This window comes from Oncorhynchus gorbuscha, linkage group LG02, assembly GCF_021184085.1.
Source record: "Oncorhynchus gorbuscha isolate QuinsamMale2020 ecotype Even-year linkage group LG02, OgorEven_v1.0, whole genome shotgun sequence".
Taxonomy (NCBI): Eukaryota; Metazoa; Chordata; class Actinopteri; order Salmoniformes; family Salmonidae; genus Oncorhynchus; species Oncorhynchus gorbuscha.
This window is the reverse complement of record NC_060174.1, coordinates 110,383,012-110,405,853: the sequence shown is the minus strand read 5'-3', so window position 1 is coordinate 110,405,853 and position 22,842 is coordinate 110,383,012. Positions and strand designations below refer to the sequence as shown.

At 43.5% G+C, this 22,842-nt stretch overlaps 2 protein-coding genes across 6 annotated transcripts in view; one reads left to right on the top strand and one right to left on the bottom strand.

The window, feature by feature from the left end:
• The window catches only part of LOC124015538 (cell adhesion molecule 2-like), a 946,327-nt gene that overhangs the window by 365,501 nt on the left and 557,984 nt on the right, over nucleotides 1-22,842 (top strand). The gene's annotated exons all lie outside the window — the stretch shown is intronic.
• LOC124015520 (multidrug and toxin extrusion protein 1-like) overlaps nucleotides 1-22,842 on the bottom strand; it is a 67,330-nt gene that overhangs the window by 22,303 nt on the left and 22,185 nt on the right. For both annotated transcript variants that reach the window (XM_046330793.1, XM_046330784.1), the window contains 7 exons: nucleotides 21,969-22,066; nucleotides 21,753-21,866; nucleotides 20,926-20,993; nucleotides 10,881-10,989; nucleotides 6,468-6,543; nucleotides 4,611-4,680; nucleotides 3,578-3,710 (listed from right to left, as the gene is read on the bottom strand). In XM_046330793.1, coding sequence (XP_046186749.1) covers nucleotides 3,578-3,710; nucleotides 4,611-4,680; nucleotides 6,468-6,543; nucleotides 10,881-10,989; nucleotides 20,926-20,993; nucleotides 21,753-21,866; nucleotides 21,969-22,066 — 668 coding nt within the window. The remainder of the gene's footprint in view (nucleotides 1-3,577; nucleotides 3,711-4,610; nucleotides 4,681-6,467; nucleotides 6,544-10,880; nucleotides 10,990-20,925; nucleotides 20,994-21,752; nucleotides 21,867-21,968; nucleotides 22,067-22,842) is intronic.

The window sequence follows — 22,842 nt, the reverse complement described above, 5'->3', positions numbered from 1 at the left end:
GAGGTAGAGGTCAGGATAGACGTAGTAGAGATAGAGGTTGTGGTAGAGATAGAGGTTGTGGTAGAGGTAGAGGTCAGGATAGACGTAGTAGAGATAGAGGTTGTGGTAGAGATAGAGGTCAGGATAGATGTAGTAGAGATAGAGGTTGTGGTAGAGATTGAGGTTGTGGTAGAGGTAGAGGTCAGGATAGACGTAGTAGAGATAGAGGTTGTGGTAGAGATAGAGGTTGTGGTAGAGTTTGAGGTTGTGGTAGAGGTAGAGGTAGAGGTCAGGATAGACATAGTAGAGATAGAGGTTGTGGTAGAGGTAGAGGTCAGGATAGACATAGTAGAGATAGGGATTGTGGTAGAGATAGAGTTTGTGGTAGAAGTAGAGGTTGTGGTAGAGGTAGAGGTTGTGGTAGAGGTAGAGGTTGTGGTAGAGATAGAGCTTGTGGTAGAAATAGAGGTTGTGGTAGAGGTAGAGATTGTGGTAGAGATAGAGGTTGTGGTAGAGATAGAGGTTGTGGTAGAGATAGAGGTTGTGGTAGAGATAGAGGTTGTGGTAGAGGTAGAGGTAGAGGTAGAGGTAGAGGTAGAGGTAGAGGTAGAGGTAGACGCAGAGGTAGAGGTCAGGATAGACATAGTAGAGATAGAGGTTGTGGTAGAGATTGAGGTTGTGGTAGAGGTAGAGGTTGTGGTAGAGATAGAGGTTGTGGTAGAGGTAGAGGTCAGCATAGACATGGTAGAGATAGAGGTTGTGGTAGAGATAGAGGTTGTGGTAGAGGTAGAGGTTGTGGTAGAGATAGAGGTTGTGGTAGAGGTAGAGGTAGAGGCAGAGGTAGAGGTCAGGATAGATGTAGTAGAGATAGAGGTTGTGGTAGAGATAGAGGTTGTGGTAGAGGTAGAGGTTGTGGTAGAGATAGAGGTTGTGGTAGAGGTAGAGGTAGAGGCAGAGGTAGAGGTCAGGATAGATGTAGTAGAGAAAGAGGTTGTGGTAGAGATAGAGGTTGTGGTAGAGGTAGAGGTCAGGATAGACGTAGTAGATATAGAGGTTGTGGTAGAGGTAGAGGTTGTGGTAGAGGTAGAGGTCAGGATAGACATAGTAGAGATAGAGGTTGTGGTAGAAATAGAGGTTGTGGTAGAGGTAGAGGTCAGGATAGACGTAGTAGAGATAGAGGTTGTGGTAGAGATAGAGGTTGTGGTAGAGGTAGAGGTCAGGATAGACGTATTAGAGATAGAGGTTGTGGTAGAGGTAGTGGTAGAGGTAGAGGTCAGGATAGATGTAGTAGAGATAGAGGTTGTGGTAGAGATAGAGGTTGTGGTAGAGGTAGAGGTCAGGATAGACATAGTAGAGATAGAGGTTGTGGTAGAGATTGAGATTGTGGTAGAAGTAGAGGTCAGGATAGACGTAGTAGAGATAGAGGTTGTGGTAGAAATAGAGGTTGTGGTAGAGGTAGAGGTCAGGATAGACGTAGTAGAGATAGAGGTTGTGGTAGAGATAGAGGTTGTGGTAGAGGTAGAGGTCAGGATAGACGTATTAGAGATAGAGGTTGTGGTAGAGGTAGTGGTAGAGGTAGAGGTCAGGATAGATGTAGTAGAGATAGAGGTTGTGGTAGAGATTGAGATTGTGGTAGAAGTAGAGGTCAGGATAGACGTAGTAGAGATAGAGGTTGTGGTAGAAATAGAGGTTGTGGTAGAGGTAGAGGTCAGGATAGACGTAGTAGAGATAGAGGTTGTGGTAGAGATAGAGGTTGTGGTAGAGGTAGAGGTCAGGATAGACATATTAGAGATAGAGGTTGTGGTAGAGGTAGTGGTAGAGGTAGAGGTCAGGATAGATGTAGTAGAGATAGAGGTTGTGGTAGATGTAGTGGTAGAGGTAGAGGTCAGGATAGACGTATTAGAGATAGAGGTTGTGGTAGAGGTAGAGGTTGTGGTAGAGATAGAGGTTGTGGTAGAGGTAGAGGTCAGGATAGACATGGTAGAGATAGAGGTTGTGGTAGAGATAGAGGTTGTGGTAGAGGTAGAGGTTGTGGTAGAGATAGAGGTTGTGGTAGAGGTAGAGGTAGAGGCAGAGGTAGAGGTCAGGATAGATGTAGTAGAGATAGAGGTTGTGGTAGAGATAGAGGTTGTGGTAGAGGTAGAGGTCAGGATAGACATAGTAGAAATAGAGGTTGTGGTAGAGATTGAGGTTGTGGTAGAGGTAGAGGTCAGGATAGACGTAGTAGAGATAGAGGACGTAGTAGAGATAGCGGTTGTGGTAGAGATAGAGCTTGGGGTAGAGGTAGAGGTCAGGATAGATGTAGTAGAGATAGAGGTTGTGGTAGAGATTGAGATTGTGGTAGAAGTAGAGGTCAGGATAGACGTAGTAGAGATAGAGGTTGTGGTAGAAATAGAGGTTGTGGTAGAGGTAGAGGTCAGGATAGACGTAGTAGAGATAGAGGTTGTGGTAGAGATAGAGGTTGTGGTAGAGGTAGAGGTCAGGATAGACGTATTAGAGATAGAGGTTGTGGTAGAGGTAGTGGTAGAGGTAGAGATCAGGATAGATGTAGTAGAGAAAGAGGTTGTGGTAGAGATAGAGGTCAGGATAGACTTAGTAGAGATAGAGGTTGTGGTAGAGATTGAGATTGTGGTAGAAGTAGAGGTCAGGATAGACGTAGTAGAGATAGAGGTTGTGGTAGAAATAGAGGTTGTGGTAGAGATAGAGGTCAGGATAGACGTAGTAGAGATAGAGGTTGTGGTAGAGATAGAGGTTGTGGTAGAGGTAGAGGTCAGGATAGACGTATTAGAGATAGAGGTTGTGGTAGAGGTAGTGGTAGAGGTAGAGGTCAGGATAGATGTAGTAGAGATAGAGGTTGTGGTAGAGATTGAGATTGTGGTAGAAGTAGAGGTCAGGATAGACGTAGTAGAGATAGAGGTTGTGGTAGAAATAGAGTTTGTGGTAGAGGTAGAGGTCAGGATAGACGTAGTAGAGATAGAGGTTGTGGTAGAGATAGAGGTTGTGGTAGAGGTAGAGGTCAGGATAGACATATTAGAGATAGAGGTTGTGGTAGAGGTAGTGGTAGAGGTAGAGGTCAGGATAGATGTAGTAGAGATAGAGGTTGTGGTAGAGGTAGTGGTAGAGGTAGAGGTCAGGATAGACGTAGTAGAGATAGAGGTTGTGGTAGAGGTAGAGGTAGAGGTAGAGATCAGGATAGATGTAGTAGAGATAGAGGTTGTGGTAGAGGTAGAGGTTGTGGTAGAGATTGAGGTTGTGGTAGAGGTAGAGGTAGAGGTCAGGATAGACATAGTAGAGATAGAGGTTGTGGTAGAGGTAGAGGTTGTGGTAGAGGTAGAGGTCAGGATAGACATAGTAGAGATAGAGGTTGTGGTAGAGATAGAGTTTGTGGTAGAGGTAGAGGTTGTGGTAGAGGTAGAGGTTGTGGTAGAGGTAGAGGTTGTGGTAGAGATAGAGGTTGTGGTAGAAATAGAGGTTGTGGTAGAGGTAGAGGTTGTGGTAGAGATAGAGGTTGTGGTAGAGATAGAGGTTGTGGTAGAGGTAGAGGTCAGGATAGGTGTAGTAGAGATAGAGGTTGTGGTAGAGGTAGAGGTCAGGATACCTAGTATCCTGAGCTTAGCAGCGAACATCAAAGCGATGCCGACCGGAAGGCCAATGCAATAGTATGAGACCAGGTTAGACAGCGCAGCTATCTTCTGTTTTCCTGCTCCAACCAGGATACCTGAGCACACACACTACACACACACACACACACACACACACACACACACACACACACACACACACACACACACACACACACACACACACACACACACACACACACACACACACACACACACACACACACACTGGTTAGACTCACCAGTAGAGACAACTTATTATTATTAATATTAACTGTATGAATGGTGTAGGGACCCAGGTACTCACCAGTAGAGATAACTGTATGAATGGTGTAGGGACCCAGGTACTCACCATTAGAGATAACTGTATGAATGGTGTAGGGACCCAGGTACTCACCAGTAGAGATAACTGTATGAATGGTGTAGGGGCCCAGGTACTCACCAGTAGAGATAACTGTATGAATGGTGTAGGGGCCCAGGTACTCACCAGTAGATACAACTGTATGAATGTGTAGAGACCCAGGTACTCACCAGTAAAGGTATTCACCAGTAGAGGTACTCACCAGTAGAGGTACTCACCAGTAAAGGTACTCACCAGTAAAGGTACTCACCAGTAAAGGTACTGACCTGTGCAGGTACTCACCAGTAAAGGTACTCACCAGTAGAGGTACTCACTAGTAGAGGTACTCACCAGTAGAGGTACTCACTAGTAGAGGTACTCACCAGTAAAGGTACTCACCAGTAAAGGTACACACCAGTACAGGTACTCACCAGTAAAGGTACTCACCAGTAAAGGTACTCACCAGTACAAGTACTCACCAGTAAAGGTACTCACCAGTAGAGGTACTCACCAGTAGAGGTACTCACCAGTAAAGGTACTCACCAGTAAAGGTACTCACGAGTAAAGGTACTCACCAGTAGAGGTACTCACCAGTAGAGGTACTCACCAGTAAAGGTACTCACCAGTAAAGGTACTCACCAGTAGAGGTACTCACCAGTAAAGGTACTCACCAGTAGAGCATCAAAGAACTGTATGAAGGTGTAGAGCCCCAGGTTCACTGACACGTTGTCCACTATGGCTCTGGAGAGGACAGGACAGGACTCAGGAGGGGGACTGGTAACTACTGAGAGATCACTCAGGTCCTGTCTACACTTGACACTTCCATGCAACTTCTGCTATCAGAACATGAAGATCAAATTGAAAAGACGGGTCAAAAGTGACTTTGTGGTCTGATTGTGTTCAGATCTGCAGACCACTTCAGAAGCTGGTCAGGGATGCATTGTGTGCGGATTTATTCCCAGTCTGGACACAAACAGGCTACCAAATGCTCATACAGTGGGCGACTCATCAGCACTCCTCCCACAAGTCTACTGTCTATTATCTATCCTTTACCCCTACCTATAGTATACTGCTGTTACTGTCTATTATCTATCCTATACCCCTACCTACAGTATACTGCTGTTACTGTCTATTATCTATCCTTTACCCCTACCTACAGTATACTGCTGTTACTGTCTATTATCTATCCTATACCCCTACCTACAGTATACTGCTGTTACTGTCTATTATCTATCCTACCTACAGTATACTGCTGTTACTGTCTATTATCTATCCTTTACCCCTACCTACAGTATACTGCTGTTACTGTCTATTATCTATCATACCTACAGTATACTGCTGTTACTGTCTATTATCTATCCTTTACCCCTACCTACAGTATACTGCTGTTACTGTCTATTATCTATCCTTTACCCCTACCTACAGTATACTGCTGTTACTGTCTATTATCTATCCTTTACCCCTACCTACAGTATACTGCTGTCTATTATCTATCCTTTACCCCTACCTACAGTATACTGCTGTTACTGTCTATTATCTATCCTACCTACAGTATACTGCTGTTACTGTCTATTATCTATCCTACCTACAGTATACTGCTGTTACTGTCTATTATCTATCCTACCTACAGTATACTGCTGTTACTGTCTATTATCTATCCTACCTACAGTATACTGCTGTTACTGTCTATTATCTATCCTTTACCCCTACCTACAGTATACTGCTGTTACTGTCTATTATCTATCCTTTACCCCTACCTACAGTATACTGCTGTTACTGTCTATTATCTATCCTTTACCCCTACCTACAATATACTGCTGTTACTGTCTATTATCTATCCTTTACCCCTACCTACAGTATAATGCTGTTACTGTCTATTATCTATCCTTTACCCCTACCTACAGTATACTGCTGTTACTGTCTATTATCTATCCTTTACCCCTACCTGCAGTATACTGCTGTTACTGTCTATTATCTATCCTTTACCCCTACCTACAGTATACTGCTGTTACTGTCTATTATCTATCCTTTACCCCTACCTACAGTATACTGCTGTTACTGTCTATTATCTATCCTTTACCCCTACCTACAGTATACTGCTGTTACTGTCTATTATCTATCCTTTATCCCTGCCGATATGTGCATATCCCTGTAGACCTTCACATCCACATATTCCTCCTGCCACTATTTACATATTATTTTCTCTCTCTCTGCATTGTTGGGAAGGGCTGTAAGCATTTCGCTGTTTGTTCACACCTGTTATTAATCAATCATGTGATTAATAACATTTGATTTGAAAATAATATAATCTCCCAATGTTTTGGTCCATACTATGTAGCTATGTACATGAATTCTATATTCATTACAATACTTTTTACTCATCACAAGGGTTTCAATCATTTCAGACCACACTGGTCTATTAATAATAAATGATATATTGTCTAACACTCACTGGTCTGAGGTGAAGATGTAGGCTAACACATGCCTGGAGCCTATTAATAATAAATTATATATTGTCTAACACTCACTGGTCTGAGGTGAAGATGTAGGCTAACACATGCCTGGAGCTACCGATGGCAATACCCTGGAACACAGCCAGCACCCCTACACCACAAAAAACACACACAACTATATTAATAATATATACAACAATATATAAAACAATATACAGTACAGGTCAAAGGTTTGGACACACATTCAAAGTTTTATTTTTTAAATTTATTTTTTTACTATTTTCCACATTGTGGAATACTAGTGAAGACATGAAATAACACATATGAAATCATTTTGTAACCAAAACAGTGTTAAACAAATCAAAATAGATTTTTAGATTTTAGATTCTTCAAAGATTCTTAGATTCTTAGATTCTTTAGATTCTTCAAAGCCACCCTTTGCTTTGCACACTCTTTGCATTCTCTTAACCAGCTTCATGAGGCATTTCAATTCACAGGTGCTAAAAGTTAATATGTGCAATTTCTTTACTTCTTAAAACTTCTTGGTGACAGGGTGTCACGCCTTGGTCATTGTATCTTGTGTTTTTGTTATATGTTTGGGTAGGCCAGGGTGTGACATGGGTTTATATGTTGTATTTTCGTATTGGGGTTTGTATTAATTGGGAGTGTGTATTAGTAGGGGTGTGTCTAGTTAGGCTTGGCTGCCTGAGGCGATTCCTAATTGGAGTCAGCTGATTCTAGTTGTCTCGGATTGGGAACCGTATTTAGGTAGCTTGAGTGCGCGTTGTATTTCGTGGGCGATTGCACCTGTCTCTGTGTTAGTCACCAGATAGGCTGTATTAGTTTCACTTGTTTGTTGTTTTCGTATTTTCAGTTATTTCATGTACCGCTATTTTCTTCATTAAAAGTCATGAGTAACCTACACGCTGCATTTCGGTCTGACTCACTTCAAACAACAGACTAACTACATTACAGAATTGCCCACCATTCACAGACCGAGCAGCGTGTGAACTGGCAGGAGCTAAAGGAGGAAGCTATGGATGGCAGAAGCAGGGATTATAAGACGTGGGAAAAAATCGACAGGTGGGCGGCTGACCCAGAGAGTGCAGGAGCCCGCCTGGGATTCCCTACAGCAATGTGAAGAGGGCTATACACGGATGGAATCGAAAAGGAAAGCACGGCTATACAGAGCGAAAACCGTAGGTAACGGGGAAAGCGCAGAGAGAGAGTGGCAGAGTCAGGAGTCAGACCTGAGCCTACTCTCCCTGTTAATTGTGAGGAGCAGCAATATGAGGACTTCTGGTCTTGGGAGATGATATTAGACGGAAAAGGACCCTGGGCGCAGCCGGGAGAATATCGCCGTCCCAAGGAGGAAATAGAAGTAGCTAAAGCGGAGAGGCGTGAGTATGAGGAGGCAGCACTGCGATGCGGTTGGAAACCGGAAAGTCACCCCAAAAAATGTATTGGGGGGGGGCTAAAAGGAAGAATAGTTATGCCAGGTAGGAAACCTGCGCATACTCCCTGTGCTCACCGTTGGGCTAGAGAGACCGGGCAGGCACCGTGTTATGCTATGGAGCGCACAGTGTTTCCAGTGCAGGTGCAGAGCCAGCTGCGACTCATACCAGCCCTTCCTATTGGCCGGGCTAGAGTGGGCATCGAGCCAGGTAAGCTTGGGCAGGCTCGGTGCTCAAGAGCTCCAATGCGCCTGCACGGTCCGGTCTATCCAGAGCCACCTATACACACCAGTCCTCCGGTAGCAGCTCCCCGCACCAGGCTTCCTGTGCGTGTCCTCGCGCCAGTACCACCAGTTCCAGCACCACGCACCAGGCCTCCAGTGCGCCTCGCCTGTTCAGCGCAGCCAGTGCTTTTCTCCCCTCCTGCGCTGCCGGAGTCTCCCGCTTGTTTAGCGCAACCAGAGCTGTTCTCTTCTCCTGCGCTATCGGAGTCTCCCGCCTGTTTAGCGCAGCCAGAGCCTTTCTCCTCTCCTGCGCTGCCGGAGTCTCCTGTCTGTCCAGCGCCACCAGTGCTCCCAGTCGGCCCAGTGCGTCCAGTGCGCCTCGCCTGTTCAGCGCAGCCAGAGCTTTTCTCCTCTCCTGCACTGTTGGAGTCTCCCGCCTGTTCAGCGCAGCCAGAGCCGTTCTCCTCTCCTGCGCTGCCGGAGTCTCCTGTCTGCCCAGCGCTGCCAGTCGGCCCAGCGTCACCAGTCTGCCAGGATCCGCCAGAAGTGCCAGTCTGCCAGGATCCGCCAGAAGTGCCAGTCTGCCAAGATCTTCTAGATCGGCCAGACAACCTTAATCATCCAGGTCCACCAGCCAGCCAGGATTTACCGGAGCCTACTACCTGCCTGAGCTTCCTCTCAGTATTGAGCTTCCTTTCAGTACTAGGCTTCCTCTCTGTACTGGGCTCCCTCTCAGTACCGGGCTTCCCCTCAGTACTGGGCTGCTTCGGTCCCGGGCTGCCCCTCTGTCCCGAGCTGCCCCTCTGTCCCGAGCTGCCCCTCTGTCCCGAGCTGCCCTTCTGTCCCGAGCTGCCCTTCTGTCCCGAGCTGCCCCTCTGTCCCGGGCTGCCCCTCTGTCCTGAGATGCCCCTCTGTCCTGAGCTGCCCTGCTGTCCTGAGATGCCCCTCTATCCTGAGTTGCCCCTCTGTCCCGAGCTGCCCCTCTGTCCCGAGCTGCCCCTCTGTCCCGAGCTGCCCCTCGGTCCCGAGCTGCCCCTCAGTTATGTGGGGATCAGGGTGAGGACTATTAGGCCATGGTCGGATGAATAAGGTGCCCAGAGTAAACTGCCTGCTACTCTGTGCCAGGTGTGAATACATGCATATTATTAGTAGTATTGGATAGAAAACACTCTGAAGTTTCTAAAACTGTTTGAATGATGTCTGTGAGTAATAACAGAACTCATATGGCAGGCGAAAACCTGAGACAAATCCAACCAGGAAGTGGGAAATCTGAGGTTTGTAGTTTCATTTAAATGATTGCCTGTCCAATATGCTGTGTCTATGGGGCCAGATTGCACTTCCCAAGGCTTCCAGCAGATGTCAACAGTCTTTGGAAAGTTGTTTGAGGCTTCTATTGTGGAAGGTGGTCGAATAAGAGCTGTTTCAACAAGTGGACTAGGCTGTGGCCAATCAGTTGTTGACTGCGTGGTCATGTGGGCGCGTCGTTCCTTCTCTTTCCTCTGTATTGAATACAGATGGTCCAGATGGAATATTATTGAAGATTTATTATAAAAGGACCCTAAGGCTTGATTGTAAACACTGTTTGACATGTTTCTACAAACTGTAACAGAGATCTTTTGACTTTTCGTCTGGAGTTTGTGCTCGCACATTGTGCCTTTGGAATAGTGAACTAAATATGCAAACAAAACGGAGGTATTTGGACATAAATATGGAAGTAATCGAACAAAAGAAACATTTCTTGCGGGAGTCCTGGGAGTGCATTCTGACGAAGATCATTAAAGGTAAGTGAAGATTTATAATGCTATTTATGACTTTTGTTGACTCCACAACTTGGCGGGTAACTGTATGGCCTGCTTTTGTGGCTGAACGCTGTTCTCAGATTATTGAACATTGTGCTTTTGTCAGTTGTGTTGTGACAAGGTAGAGGTGGTATACAGAAGATAGCTCTATTTGATAAAAGACAAATTCCATATCCTGGCAAGAACAGCTCAAATAAGCAAAGAGAAACGACAGTCCATCATTACTTTAAGACATGGTCAGTCAACACAAAAACTGTTTTGTGCTGGGAACAATACAAGGCCACTTTAAAATGTGCAGTTTTGTCACACAAGACATTGCCACAGATGTCTCCAGATTTGAGGGAGCGTGCAGTTGGCATACTGACTGCAGGAATGTCCACTGGAGCTGTTGCCAGAGGATTAAACGTTAACTTCACTACCATAAGCCGCTTCCAAAGTTGTTTTAGAGAGGTTGTTAGTATGTCCATTTTTCAGGATCTGGACACAATTCCTGGAAGCTGAAAATGTCCCAGTTCTTCCATGGTCTGCATACTGAGCAGACATCTCTTTGAGCATGTTTGGAATGCTCTGGATCAACGGGTATACGACAGCGTGTTCCAGTTCCCGCCAATATTTTCTTCTAACAGTGTCAAGAATTAGAACAGGTCATGGTAGAAATCATTTTAGTTACTCAGCTCCGTGGTCCTGGAATTCTCTCCTGAACATTTTTAAGTTTAAGCACTTGATCAATGTAAATATCATAGAAGAGTGTCTTAAGGGCAGCTGTTTTTAAGTCATCACATTCGTGTTTTTTTAACGTAATATGTAATTGGTGTACTATATGTGTGTCTATATTTTTTTTTTTTGTGTTAGTAAAGTATGTAGATTGTTTTGTCTGAAACTTTGTTCCCCCTGCTGCTTTTTGAGCCAGGTCTCTCTTGAAAAAGACATGAGAAAAAACTAAATAAATAAAAGGTCATAAAAAAAAATCGATCCAGCAAATTAACAACATAATGCGAAGCATGGTTTTACCTGAGAGCATCAGGGCTACTTTGCAGGTGAGTAGAGCCCTGGAGGTGTCTCCTGCTCCCAGAGCGTTCCCCACCCGTACACAGGCAGCGGCATGGACACCTAGAGGGAACTGGACAAGGACCCCACAGTTAGTTACCACACAGGCATGGACCCCACAGTTAGTCACCACACAGGCAGCGGCATGGGCACCTAGAGGGAACTGGACAAGGACCCCACAGTTAGTTACCACACAGGCATGGACCCCACAGTTAGTCACCACACAGGCAGCGGCATGGGCACCTAGAGGGAACTGGACAAGGACCCCACAGTTAGTTACCACACAGGCATGGACCCCACAGTTAGTCACCACACAGGCAGCGGCATGGGCACCTAGAGGGAACTGGACAAGGACCCCACTGTTGCTCTAGCATTGTCCATCCCTGGTGTATATTATACCTGGTGTATATTATACCTGGTGTATACTATCCCTGGTGTATATTATACCTGGTGTATACTATACCTGGTGTATATTATACCTGTTGTATACTATACCTGGTGTATATTATACCTGGTGTATACTATACCTGGTGTATACTATACCTGGTGTATACTATACCTGGTGTATACTATACCTGGTGTATACTATACCTGGTGTATACTATACCTGGTGTATATTATACCTGGTGTATACTATACCTGGTGTATATTATACCTGGTGTATACTATACCTGGTGTATATTATACCTGGTGTATACTATACCTGGTGTATACTATACCTGGTGTATACTATACCTGGTGTATACTATACCTGGTGTATACTATACCTGGTGTATACTATACCTGGTGTATACTATACCTGGTGTATACTATACCTGGTGTATATTATCCCTGTTGTATCCCTGGTGTATATTATCCCTGTTGTATACTATACCTGTTGTATATTATCCCTGTTGTATCCCTGGTGTATACTATACCTGGTGTATATTATACCTGGTGTATACTATACCTGGTGTATATTATACCTGGTGTATACTATACCTGGTGTATACTATACCTGGTGTATACTATACCTGGTGTATACTATACCTGGTGTATACTATACCTGTTGTATCTCTGGTGTATACTATACCTGGTGTATACTATACCTGGTGTATACTATACCTGGTGTATACTATACCTGGTGTATACTATCCCTGGTGTATATTATCCCTGGTGTATATTATACCTGGTGTATACTATACCTGGTGTATACTATACCTGGTGTATACTATCCCTGGTGTATATTATCCCTGGTGTATATTATACCTGGTGTATACTATACCTGGTGTATACTATACCTGGTGTATACTATCCCTGGTGTATATTATCCCTGGTGTATATTATCCCTGGTGTATATTATCCCTGGTGTATATTATCCCTGGTGTATATTATCCCTGGTGTATATTATCCCTGGTGTATACTATACCTGGTGTATACTATCCCTGGTGTATACTATTCCTGTTGTATATTATACCTGGTGTATATTATACCTGGTGTATACTATTCCTGTTGTATATTATACCTGGTGTATATTATACCTGGTATATACTATACCTGGTGTATACTATTCCTGTTGTATACTATCCCTGGTGTATATTATCCCTGTTGTATACTATCCCTGGTGTATATTATCCCTGTTGTATCCCTGGTGTATATTATCCCTGTTGTATACTATACCTGTTGTATATTATCCCTGTTGTATCCCTGGTGTATACTATACCTGGTGTATATTATACCTGGTGTATACTATACCTGGTGTATACTATACCTGGTGTATACTATCCCTGGTGTATATTATACCTGTTGTATACTGTACCTGTTGTATATTATCCCTGTTGTATCCCTGGTGTATATTATCCCTGTTGTATACTATACCTGTTGTATATTATCCCTGTTGTATCCCTGGTGTATACTATACCTGGTGTATATTATACCTGTTGTATACTATACCTGGTGTATATTATACCTGTTGTATACTATACCTGGTGTATACTATACCTGTTGTATATTATCCCTGTTGTATACTATACCTGGTGTATACTATCCCTGGTGTATACTATTCCTGGTGTATACTATACCTGGTGTATACTATCCCTGTTGTATACTATACCTGGTGTATATTATACCTGGTGTATACTATACCTGGTGTATACTATCCCTGTTGTATACTATCCCTGGTGTATACTATCCCTGGTGTATACTATACCTGGTGTATACTATCCCTGGTGTATACTCTACCTGTTGTATCTCTGGTGTATACTATACCTGGTGTATACTATACCTGGTGTATATTATCCCTGGTGTATACTCTACCTGTTGTATCTCTGGTGTATACTATACCTGGTGTATACTATACCTGGTGTATATTATCCCTGGTGTATACTATCCCTGGTGTATACTCTACCTGTTGTATCTCTGGTGTATATTATCCCTGGTGTATACTATCCCTGGTGTATACTCTACCTGTTGTATCCCTGGTGTATACTATACCTGGTGTATACTATACCTGGTGTATATTATCCCTGGTGTATACTATCCCTGGTGTATACTCTACCTGGTGTATACTATACCTGGTGTATACTATCCCTGTTGTATACTATACCTGGTGTATATTATACCTGGTGTATACTATCCCTGGTGTATACTATCCCTGGTGTATACTATCCCTGGTGTATACTATACCTGGTGTATACTATACCTGGTGTATATTATCCCTGGTGTATACTATCCCTGGTGTATACTCTACCTGTTGTATCTCTGGTGTATACTATACCTGGTGTATACTATACCTGGTGTATATTATCCCTGGTGTATACTATCCCTGGTGTATACTCTACCTGTTGTATCTCTGGTGTATATTATCCCTGGTGTATACTATCCCTGGTGTATACTCTACCTGTTGTATCCCTGGTGTATACTATACCTGGTGTATACTATACCTGGTGTATATTATCCCTGGTGTATACTATCCCTGGTGTATACTCTACCTGTTGTATCTCTGGTGTATATTATCCCTGGTGTATACTATCCCTGGTGTATACTCTACCTGTTGTATCTCTGGTGTATATTATCCCTGGTGTATACTATCCCTGCTGTATACTCTACCTGTTGTATCTCTGGTGTATATTATCCCTGGTGTATATTATCCCTGGTGTATACTATCCCTGGTGTATACTCTACCTGTTGTATCTCTGGTGTATATTATCCCTGGTGTATACTATCCCTGGTGTATACTCTACCTGTTGTATCTCTGGTGTATATTATCCCTGGTGTATACTATCCCTGGTGTATACTCTACCTGTTGTATCTCTGGTGTATACTATACCTGGTGTATACTATCCCTGGTGTATACTATACCTGGTGTATACTATACCTGGTGTATATTATCCCTGGTGTATACTATCCCTGGTGTATACTCTACCTGTTGTATCTCTGGTGTATACTATACCTGGTGTATACTATACCTGGTGTATATTATCCCTGGTGTATACTATCCCTGGTGTATACTCTACCTGTTGTATCTCTGGTGTATATTATCCCTGGTGTATACTATCCCTGGTGTATACTCTACCTGTTGTATCCCTGGTGTATACTATACCTGGTGTATACTATACCTGGTGTATATTATCCCTGGTGTATACTATCCCTGGTGTATACTCTACCTGTTGTATCTCTGGTGTATATTATCCCTGGTGTATACTATCCCTGGTGTATATTATCCCTGGTGTATACTCTACCTGTTGTATCTCTGGTGTATATTATCCCTGGTGTATACTATCCCTGGTGTATACTCTACCTGTTGTATCTCTGGTGTATATTATCCCTGGTGTATACTATCCCTGGTGTATACTCTACCTGTTGTATCTCTGGTGTATATTATCCCTGGTGTATATTATCCCTGGTGTATACTATCCCTGGTGTATACTCTACCTGTTGTATCTCTGGTGTATATTATCCCTGGTGTATACTATCCCTGGTGTATACTCTACCTGTTGTATCTCTGGTGTATATTATCCCTGGTGTATACTATCCCTGGTGTATACTCTACCTGTTGTATCTCTGGTGTATATTATCTCTGGTGTATACTATACCTGGTGTATACTATACCTGGTGTATACTATACCTGGTGTATACTATCCCTGGTGTATACTATCCCTGGTGTATACTATACCTGGTGTATCTCTGGTGTATACTATACCTGTTGTATCTCTGGTGTATACTATACCTGGTGTATACTATCCCTGGTGTATACTATCCCTGGTGTATACTATACCTGGTGTATACTATACCTGGTGTATATTATCCCTGGTGTATACTATCCCTGGTGTATACTCTACCTGTTGTATCTCTGGTGTATACTATACCTGGTGTATACTATACCTGGTGTATATTATCCCTGGTGTATACTATCCCTGGTGTATACTCTACCTGTTGTATCTCTGGTGTATATTATCCCTGGTGTATACTATCCCTGGTGTATACTCTACCTGTTGTATCCCTGGTGTATACTATACCTGGTGTATACTATACCTGGTGTATATTATCCCTGGTGTATACTATCCCTGGTGTATACTCTACCTGGTGTATACTATACCTGGTGTATACTATCCCTGTTGTATACTATACCTGGTGTATATTATACCTGGTGTATACTATCCCTGGTGTATACTATCCCTGGTGTATACTATCCCTGGTGTATACTATACCTGGTGTATACTATACCTGGTGTATATTATCCCTGGTGTATACTATCCCTGGTGTATACTCTACCTGTTGTATCTCTGGTGTATACTATACCTGGTGTATACTATACCTGGTGTATATTATCCCTGGTGTATACTATCCCTGGTGTATACTCTACCTGTTGTATCCCTGGTGTATACTATACCTGGTGTATACTATACCTGGTGTATATTACCCCTGGTGTATACTATCCCTGGTGTATACTCTACCTGTTGTATCTCTGGTGTATATTATCCCTGGTGTATACTATCCCTGGTGTATACTCTACCTGTTGTATCCCTGGTGTATACTATACCTGGTGTATACTATAACTGGTGTATATTATCCCTGGTGTATACTATCCCTGGTGTATACTCTACCTGTTGTATCTCTGGTGTATATTATCCCTGGTGTATACTATCCCTGGTGTATACTCTACCTGTTGTATCTCTGGTGTATATTATCCCTGGTGTATACTATCCCTGGTGTATACTCTACCTGTTGTATCTCTGGTGTATATTATCCCTGGTGTATATTATCCCTGGTGTATACTATCCCTGGTGTATACTCTACCTGTTGTATCTCTGGTGTATATTATCCCTGGTGTATACTATCCCTGGTGTATACTCTACCTGTTGTATCTCTGGTGTATATTATCCCTGGTGTATACTATCCCTGGTGTATATTATACCTGGTGTATACTATACCTGGTGTATACTATACCTGGTGTATACTATCCCTGGTGTATACTATACCTGGTGTATACTATACCTGGTGTATATTATCCCTGGTGTATACTATCCCTGGTGTATACTCTACCTGTTGTATCTCTGGTGTATACTATACCTGGTGTATACTATACCTGGTGTATATTATCCCTGGTGTATACTATCCCTGGTGTATACTCTACCTGTTGTATCTCTGGTGTATATTATCCCTGGTGTATACTATCCCTGGTGTATACTCTACCTGTTGTATCCCTGGTGTATACTATACCTGGTGTATACTATACCTGGTGTATATTATCCCTGGTGTATACTATCCCTGGTGTATACTCTACCTGTTGTATCTCTGGTGTATATTATCCCTGGTGTATACTATCCCTGGTGTATATTATCCCTGGTGTATACTCTACCTGTTGTATCTCTGGTGTATATTATCCCTGGTGTATACTATCCCTGGTGTATACTCTACCTGTTGTATCTCTGGTGTATATTATCCCTGGTGTATACTATCCCTGGTGTATACTCTACCTGTTGTATCTCTGGTGTATATTATCCCTGGTGTATATTATCCCTGGTGTATACTATCCCTGGTGTATACTCTACCTGTTGTATCTCTGGTGTATATTATCCCTGGTGTATACTATCCCTGGTGTATACTCTACCTGTTGTATCTCTGGTGTATATTATCTCTGGTGTATACTATACCTGGTGTATATTATACCTGGTGTATACTATACCTGGTGTATACTATCCCTGGTGTATACTATACCTGTTGTATCTCTGGTGTATATTATCCCTGGTGTATACTATCCCTGGTGTATACTCTACCTGTTGTATCTCTGGTGTATATTATCTCTGGTGTATACTATACCTGGTGTATATTATACCTGGTGTATACTATACCTGGTGTATACTATCCCTGGTGTATACTCTACCTGTTGTATCTCTGGTGTATATTATCCCTGGTGTATACTATCCCTGGTGTATACTCTACCTGTTGTATCCCTGGTGTATACTATACCTGGTGTATACTATACCTGGTGTATATTATCCCTGGTGTATACTATCCCTGGTGTATACTCTACCTGTTGTATCTCTGGTGTATATTATCCCTGGTGTATACTATCCCTGGTGTATACTCTACCTGTTGTATCTCTGGTGTATATTATCCCTGGTGTATACTATCCCTGGTGTATACTCTACCTGTTGTATCTCTGGTGTATATTATCCCTGGTGTATATTATCCCTGGTGTATACTATCCCTGGTGTATACTCTACCTGTTGTATCTCTGGTGTATATTATCCCTGGTGTATACTATCCCTGGTGTATACTCTACCTGTTGTATCTCTGGTGTATATTATCCCTGGTGTATACTATCCCTGGTGTATATTATACCTGGTGTATACTATACCTGGTGTATACTATACCTGGTGTATACTATCCCTGGTGTATACTATACCTGGTGTATACTATACCTGGTGTATATTATCCCTGGTGTATACTATCCCTGGTGTATACTCTACCTGTTGTATCTCTGGTGTATACTATACCTGGTGTATACTATACCTGGTGTATATTATCCCTGGTGTATACTATCCCTGGTGTATACTCTACCTGTTGTATCTCTGGTGTATATTATCCCTGGTGTATACTATCCCTGGTGTATACTCTACCTGTTGTATCCCTGGTGTATACTATACCTGGTGTATACTATACCTGGTGTATATTATCCCTGGTGTATACTATCCCTGGTGTATACTCTACCTGTTGTATCTCTGGTGTATATTATCCCTGGTGTATACTATCCCTGGTGTATATTATCCCTGGTGTATACTCTACCTGTTGTATCTCTGGTGTATATTATCCCTGGTGTATACTATCCCTGGTGTATACTCTACCTGTTGTATCTCTGGTGTATATTATCCCTGGTGTATACTATCCCTGGTGTATACTCTACCTGTTGTATCTCTGGTGTATATTATCCCTGGTGTATATTATCCCTGGTGTATACTATCCCTGGTGTATACTCTACCTGTTGTATCTCTGGTGTATATTATCCCTGGTGTATACTATCCCTGGTGTATACTCTACCTGTTGTATCTCTGGTGTATATTATCTCTGGTGTATACTATACCTGGTGTATATTATACCTGGTGTATACTATACCTGGTGTATACTATCCCTGGTGTATACTATACCTGTTGTATCTCTGGTGTATATTATCCCTGGTGTATACTATCCCTGGTGTATACTCTACCTGTTGTATCTCTGGTGTATATTATCTCTGGTGTATACTATACCTGGTGTATATTATACCTGGTGTATACTATACCTGGTGTATACTATCCCTGGTGTATACTCTACCTGTTGTATCTCTGGTGTATATTATCCCTGGTGTATACTATCCCTGGTGTATACTCTACCTGTTGTATCTCTGGTGTATATTATACCTGGTGTATACTATACCTGGTGTATACTATACCTGGTGTATACTATCCCTGGTGTATACTATACCTGTTGTATCTCTGGTGTATACTATACCTGGTGTATACTATCCCTGGTGTATACTATCCCTGGTGTATCTCTGGTGTATATTATCCCTGGTGTATACTATCCCTGGTGTATACTATCCCTGGTGTATCTCTGGTGTATATTATCCCTGGTGTATACTATCCCTGGTGTATACTATCCCTGGTGTATACTATCCCTGGTGTATACTATCCCTGGTGTATACTATCCCTGGTGTATACTATCCCTGGTGTATACTATACCTGGTGTATACTATACCTGGTGTATCTCTGGTGTATATTATCCCTGTTGTATCTCTGGTGTATATTATACCTGGTGTATACTATCCCTGGTGTATACTATCCCTGGTGTATCTCTGGTGTATATTATACCTGGTGTATACTATCCCTGGTGTATACTATCCCTGGTGTATCTCTGGTGTATATTATACCTGGTGTATACTATCCCTGGTGTATACTATCCCTGGTGTATCTCTGGTGTATATTATACCTGGTGTATACTATCCCTGGTGTATACTATCCCTGGTGTATCTCTGGTGTATATTATACCTGGTGTATACTATACCTGGTGTATATTATACCTGGTGTATACTATACCTGGTGTATACTATACCTGGTGTATACTATACCTGGTGTATCTCTGGTGTATATTATCCCTGGTGTATCTCTGGTGTATATTATCCCTGGTGTATACTATACCTGGTGTATACTATACCTGGTGTATACTATACCTGGTGTATATTATCCCTGGTGTATACTATCCCTGGTGTATACTATCCCTGGTGTATACTATCCCTGGTGTATACTATACCTGGTGTATACTATACCTGGTGTATCTCTGGTGTATACTATACCTGGTGTATACTCTACCTGGTGTATACTATACCTGGTGTATCTCTGGTGTATACTATACCTGGTGTATACTATCCCTGGTGTATATTATACCTGGTGTATACTATACCTGGTGTATACTATCCCTGGTGTATATTATACCTGGTGTATACTCTACCTGGTGTATTCTATACCTGGTGTATCTCTGGTGTATACTATACCTGGTGTATACTATCCCTGGTGTATATTATACCTGGTGTATACTATACCTGGTGTATACTATACCTGGTGTATCTCTGGTGTATACTATACCTGGTGTATATTATCCCTGGTGTATATTATACCTGGTGTATATTATACCTGGTGTATCTCTGGTGTATATTATACCTGGTGTATACTCTACCTGGTGTATCTCTGGTGTATACTATACCCGGTGTATACTATCGAGTGATTCACACTGAGATAGAAAGAGTGGGAGGTGGGTGAATGGGGGAGAAGGTGGTCTTGAAGTTCAGAGTGAGGAAGGGGTGAAGAAGGTAACTAGGTAGGTGTGTTAAGGGGTGAGGAGAGTTATGGGGAAGAGGTAACTAGGTAGGTGTGTTAAGGGGTGAGGAGAGTTATGGGGAAGAGGTAACTAGGTAGGTGTGTTAAGGGGTGAGGAGAGTTATGGGGAAGAGGTAACTAGGTAGGTGTGTTAAGGGGTGAGGAGAGTTATAGGGGAAGAGGTAACTAGGTAGGTGTGTTAAGGGGTGAGGAGAGTTATGGGGAAGAGGTAACTAGGTAGGTGTGTTAAGGGGTGAGGAGAGTTATGGGGAAGAGGTAACTAGGTAGGTGTGTTAAGGGGTGAGGAGAGTTATGGGGAAGAGGTAACTAGGTAGGTGTGTTAAGGGGTGAGGAGAGTTATGGGGAAGAGGTAACTAGGTAGGTGTGTTAAGGGGTGAGGAGAGTTATGGGGAAGAGGTAACTAGGTAGGTGTGTTAAGGGGTGATGGGGGAGGAGTTATGGGGAAGAGGTAACTAGGTAGGTGTGTTAAGGGGTGAGGAGAGTTATGGGGAAGAGGTAACTAGGTAGGTGTGTTAAGGGGTGAGGAGAGTTATGGGGAAGAGGTAACTAGGTAGGTGTGTTAAGGGGTGAGGAGAGTTATGGGGAAGAGGTAACTAGGTAGGTGTGTTAAGGGGTGAGGAGAGTTATGGGGAAGAGGTAACTAGGTAGTTTCTCACCATGTAGGTAATGGCTCCTATCTCCAACAGCACATGCTGTGCTGCAAGATCTACCTCTCCTAGCATACCTAGAGAGATAAACAAAAGAGAGAGAAAGAGAGAGAGAGAGAGAGCTAGTGAGCTAGAGAGAGTGATGTGCACTCCTAGAAAAAAAGTCCCTATTGGATAACCCTTTGTGCTTCCAGGTAGAACCCTTTTAGATCATTTGTGGAAAGGGTTCAACATGGAACTCAAAAGGATTCTACCTGGAACCAAAAGGGGTTCTTTAATGGGTTCTCCCACGGCCGAAGAACCTTTTTAGATTCCAGATAGAACCCTTTTAGATTCTATGGTGTGGGGAGAGAGCAGCCTGATGACTAGAAATAGACCTGATGGTAATAGCGCGTCTTTTTAAAGTCTTCCCCAAACCATAGCCCTAACCTTAACCACTCAGAATGAATGCCTAAGCTGTTAACCTTTGAGTTGTTTCTGTTTTAACCTTGTAACCATGGAGAATTAACCCTGTAACCACACGGAATTAACCCTGTAACCACACAGAATGAAACCTGTAACCACACGGAATTAACCCTGTAACCATGGAGAATTAACCCTGTAACCACACGGAATGAAACCTGTAACCACACAGAATTAACCCTGTAACCACACATAATTAACCCTGTAACCATGGAGAATTAACCCTGTAACAACGTGGAAATAACTCTGAATGAATGCATCAAAAATAGATGTTCATCCATGATATATCGAATTCCAAAGGGAAACTATGAGACGTTGTTGGGGAGATGGGAAGACGAATCGAATGGTTTTGAATTCCTATTAGACAGACTGACCAGCGAGGAAGCCTCCTATCTCCCAGACCCACCACTCGAAGCAGACCATCAGGGTACTGGGGATGGCCAGCTGCATGTAGGAACCCCACTCCTGGAGGGCCTCACTGGACCAGCCTGGAGGAGCACCCACACATCAGTCATCGCTAACTACGTATCTATAGATATCCATAACCACATTTGGCCAGCAGGGGGAGGGACAAAGAGTACGTGTCTGACCTGCCCATGTGTTCTTGTGGAGGCCTCTCCAACAGATATATAAGTAGAGGAGCAGACTGATGGTGATCTGAGACAGGCTGTTCGCTATAGCAGAGCCTCTACACAACACAACAACACAGGCACAGGATCAATAAACACACACACACACACAGAAATTATAACACACAACAACACATTTACAGTAATTGAGAGGAGGAAGGGGAGAGAAGGAGGAGGAAATGAGAAGAAGGATGAGGGTGAGAGAAGGAGTGGAGGAAGAGAAGGAGGGGAGAGAAGGAAGAGGGGAGTGAAGGAGGAGGGGAGGAAGAGAAGGAGGGGAGAGAAGGAAGAGGGGAGTGAAGGAGGAGGGGAGGAAGAGAAGGAGGGGAGAGAAGGAAGAGGGGAGAGAAGGAGGGGAGCAAGAGAAGGAGGGGGCAAGAGAAGGAGGGGAGGAAGAGAAGTACGAGGGGAGGGGAGGAAGAGAAGGAGGTCAGGAGGAAGAGAAGGGGGAGAGGAAGAGAAGGACGAGGGGAGGGGAGGAAGAGAAGGAGGATAGGAGGAAGAGAAGGAGGAGAGGAAGAGAAGAAAGAGGAGGGGAGGAAGAGAAGGACGAGGGGAGGAGAGGAAGAGAAGAAGGGGATAGGAGGAAGAGAAGGAGGAGAGGAAGAGAAGGAAGAGGGGAGTGAAGGAGGAGGGGAGGAAGAGAATGACGAGGGGAGGGGAGGAAGAGAAGAAGGAGGATTGGAGGAAGAGAAGGAGGAGAGGAAGAGAAGGAAGAGGGGAGTGAAGGAGGAGGGGAGGAAGAGAAGGTCGAGGGGAGGGGAGGAAGAGAAGGAGGAGAGGAAGAGAAGGAGGGGAGGAAGAGAAGGACGAGGGGAGGAAGAGAAGAAGGAGA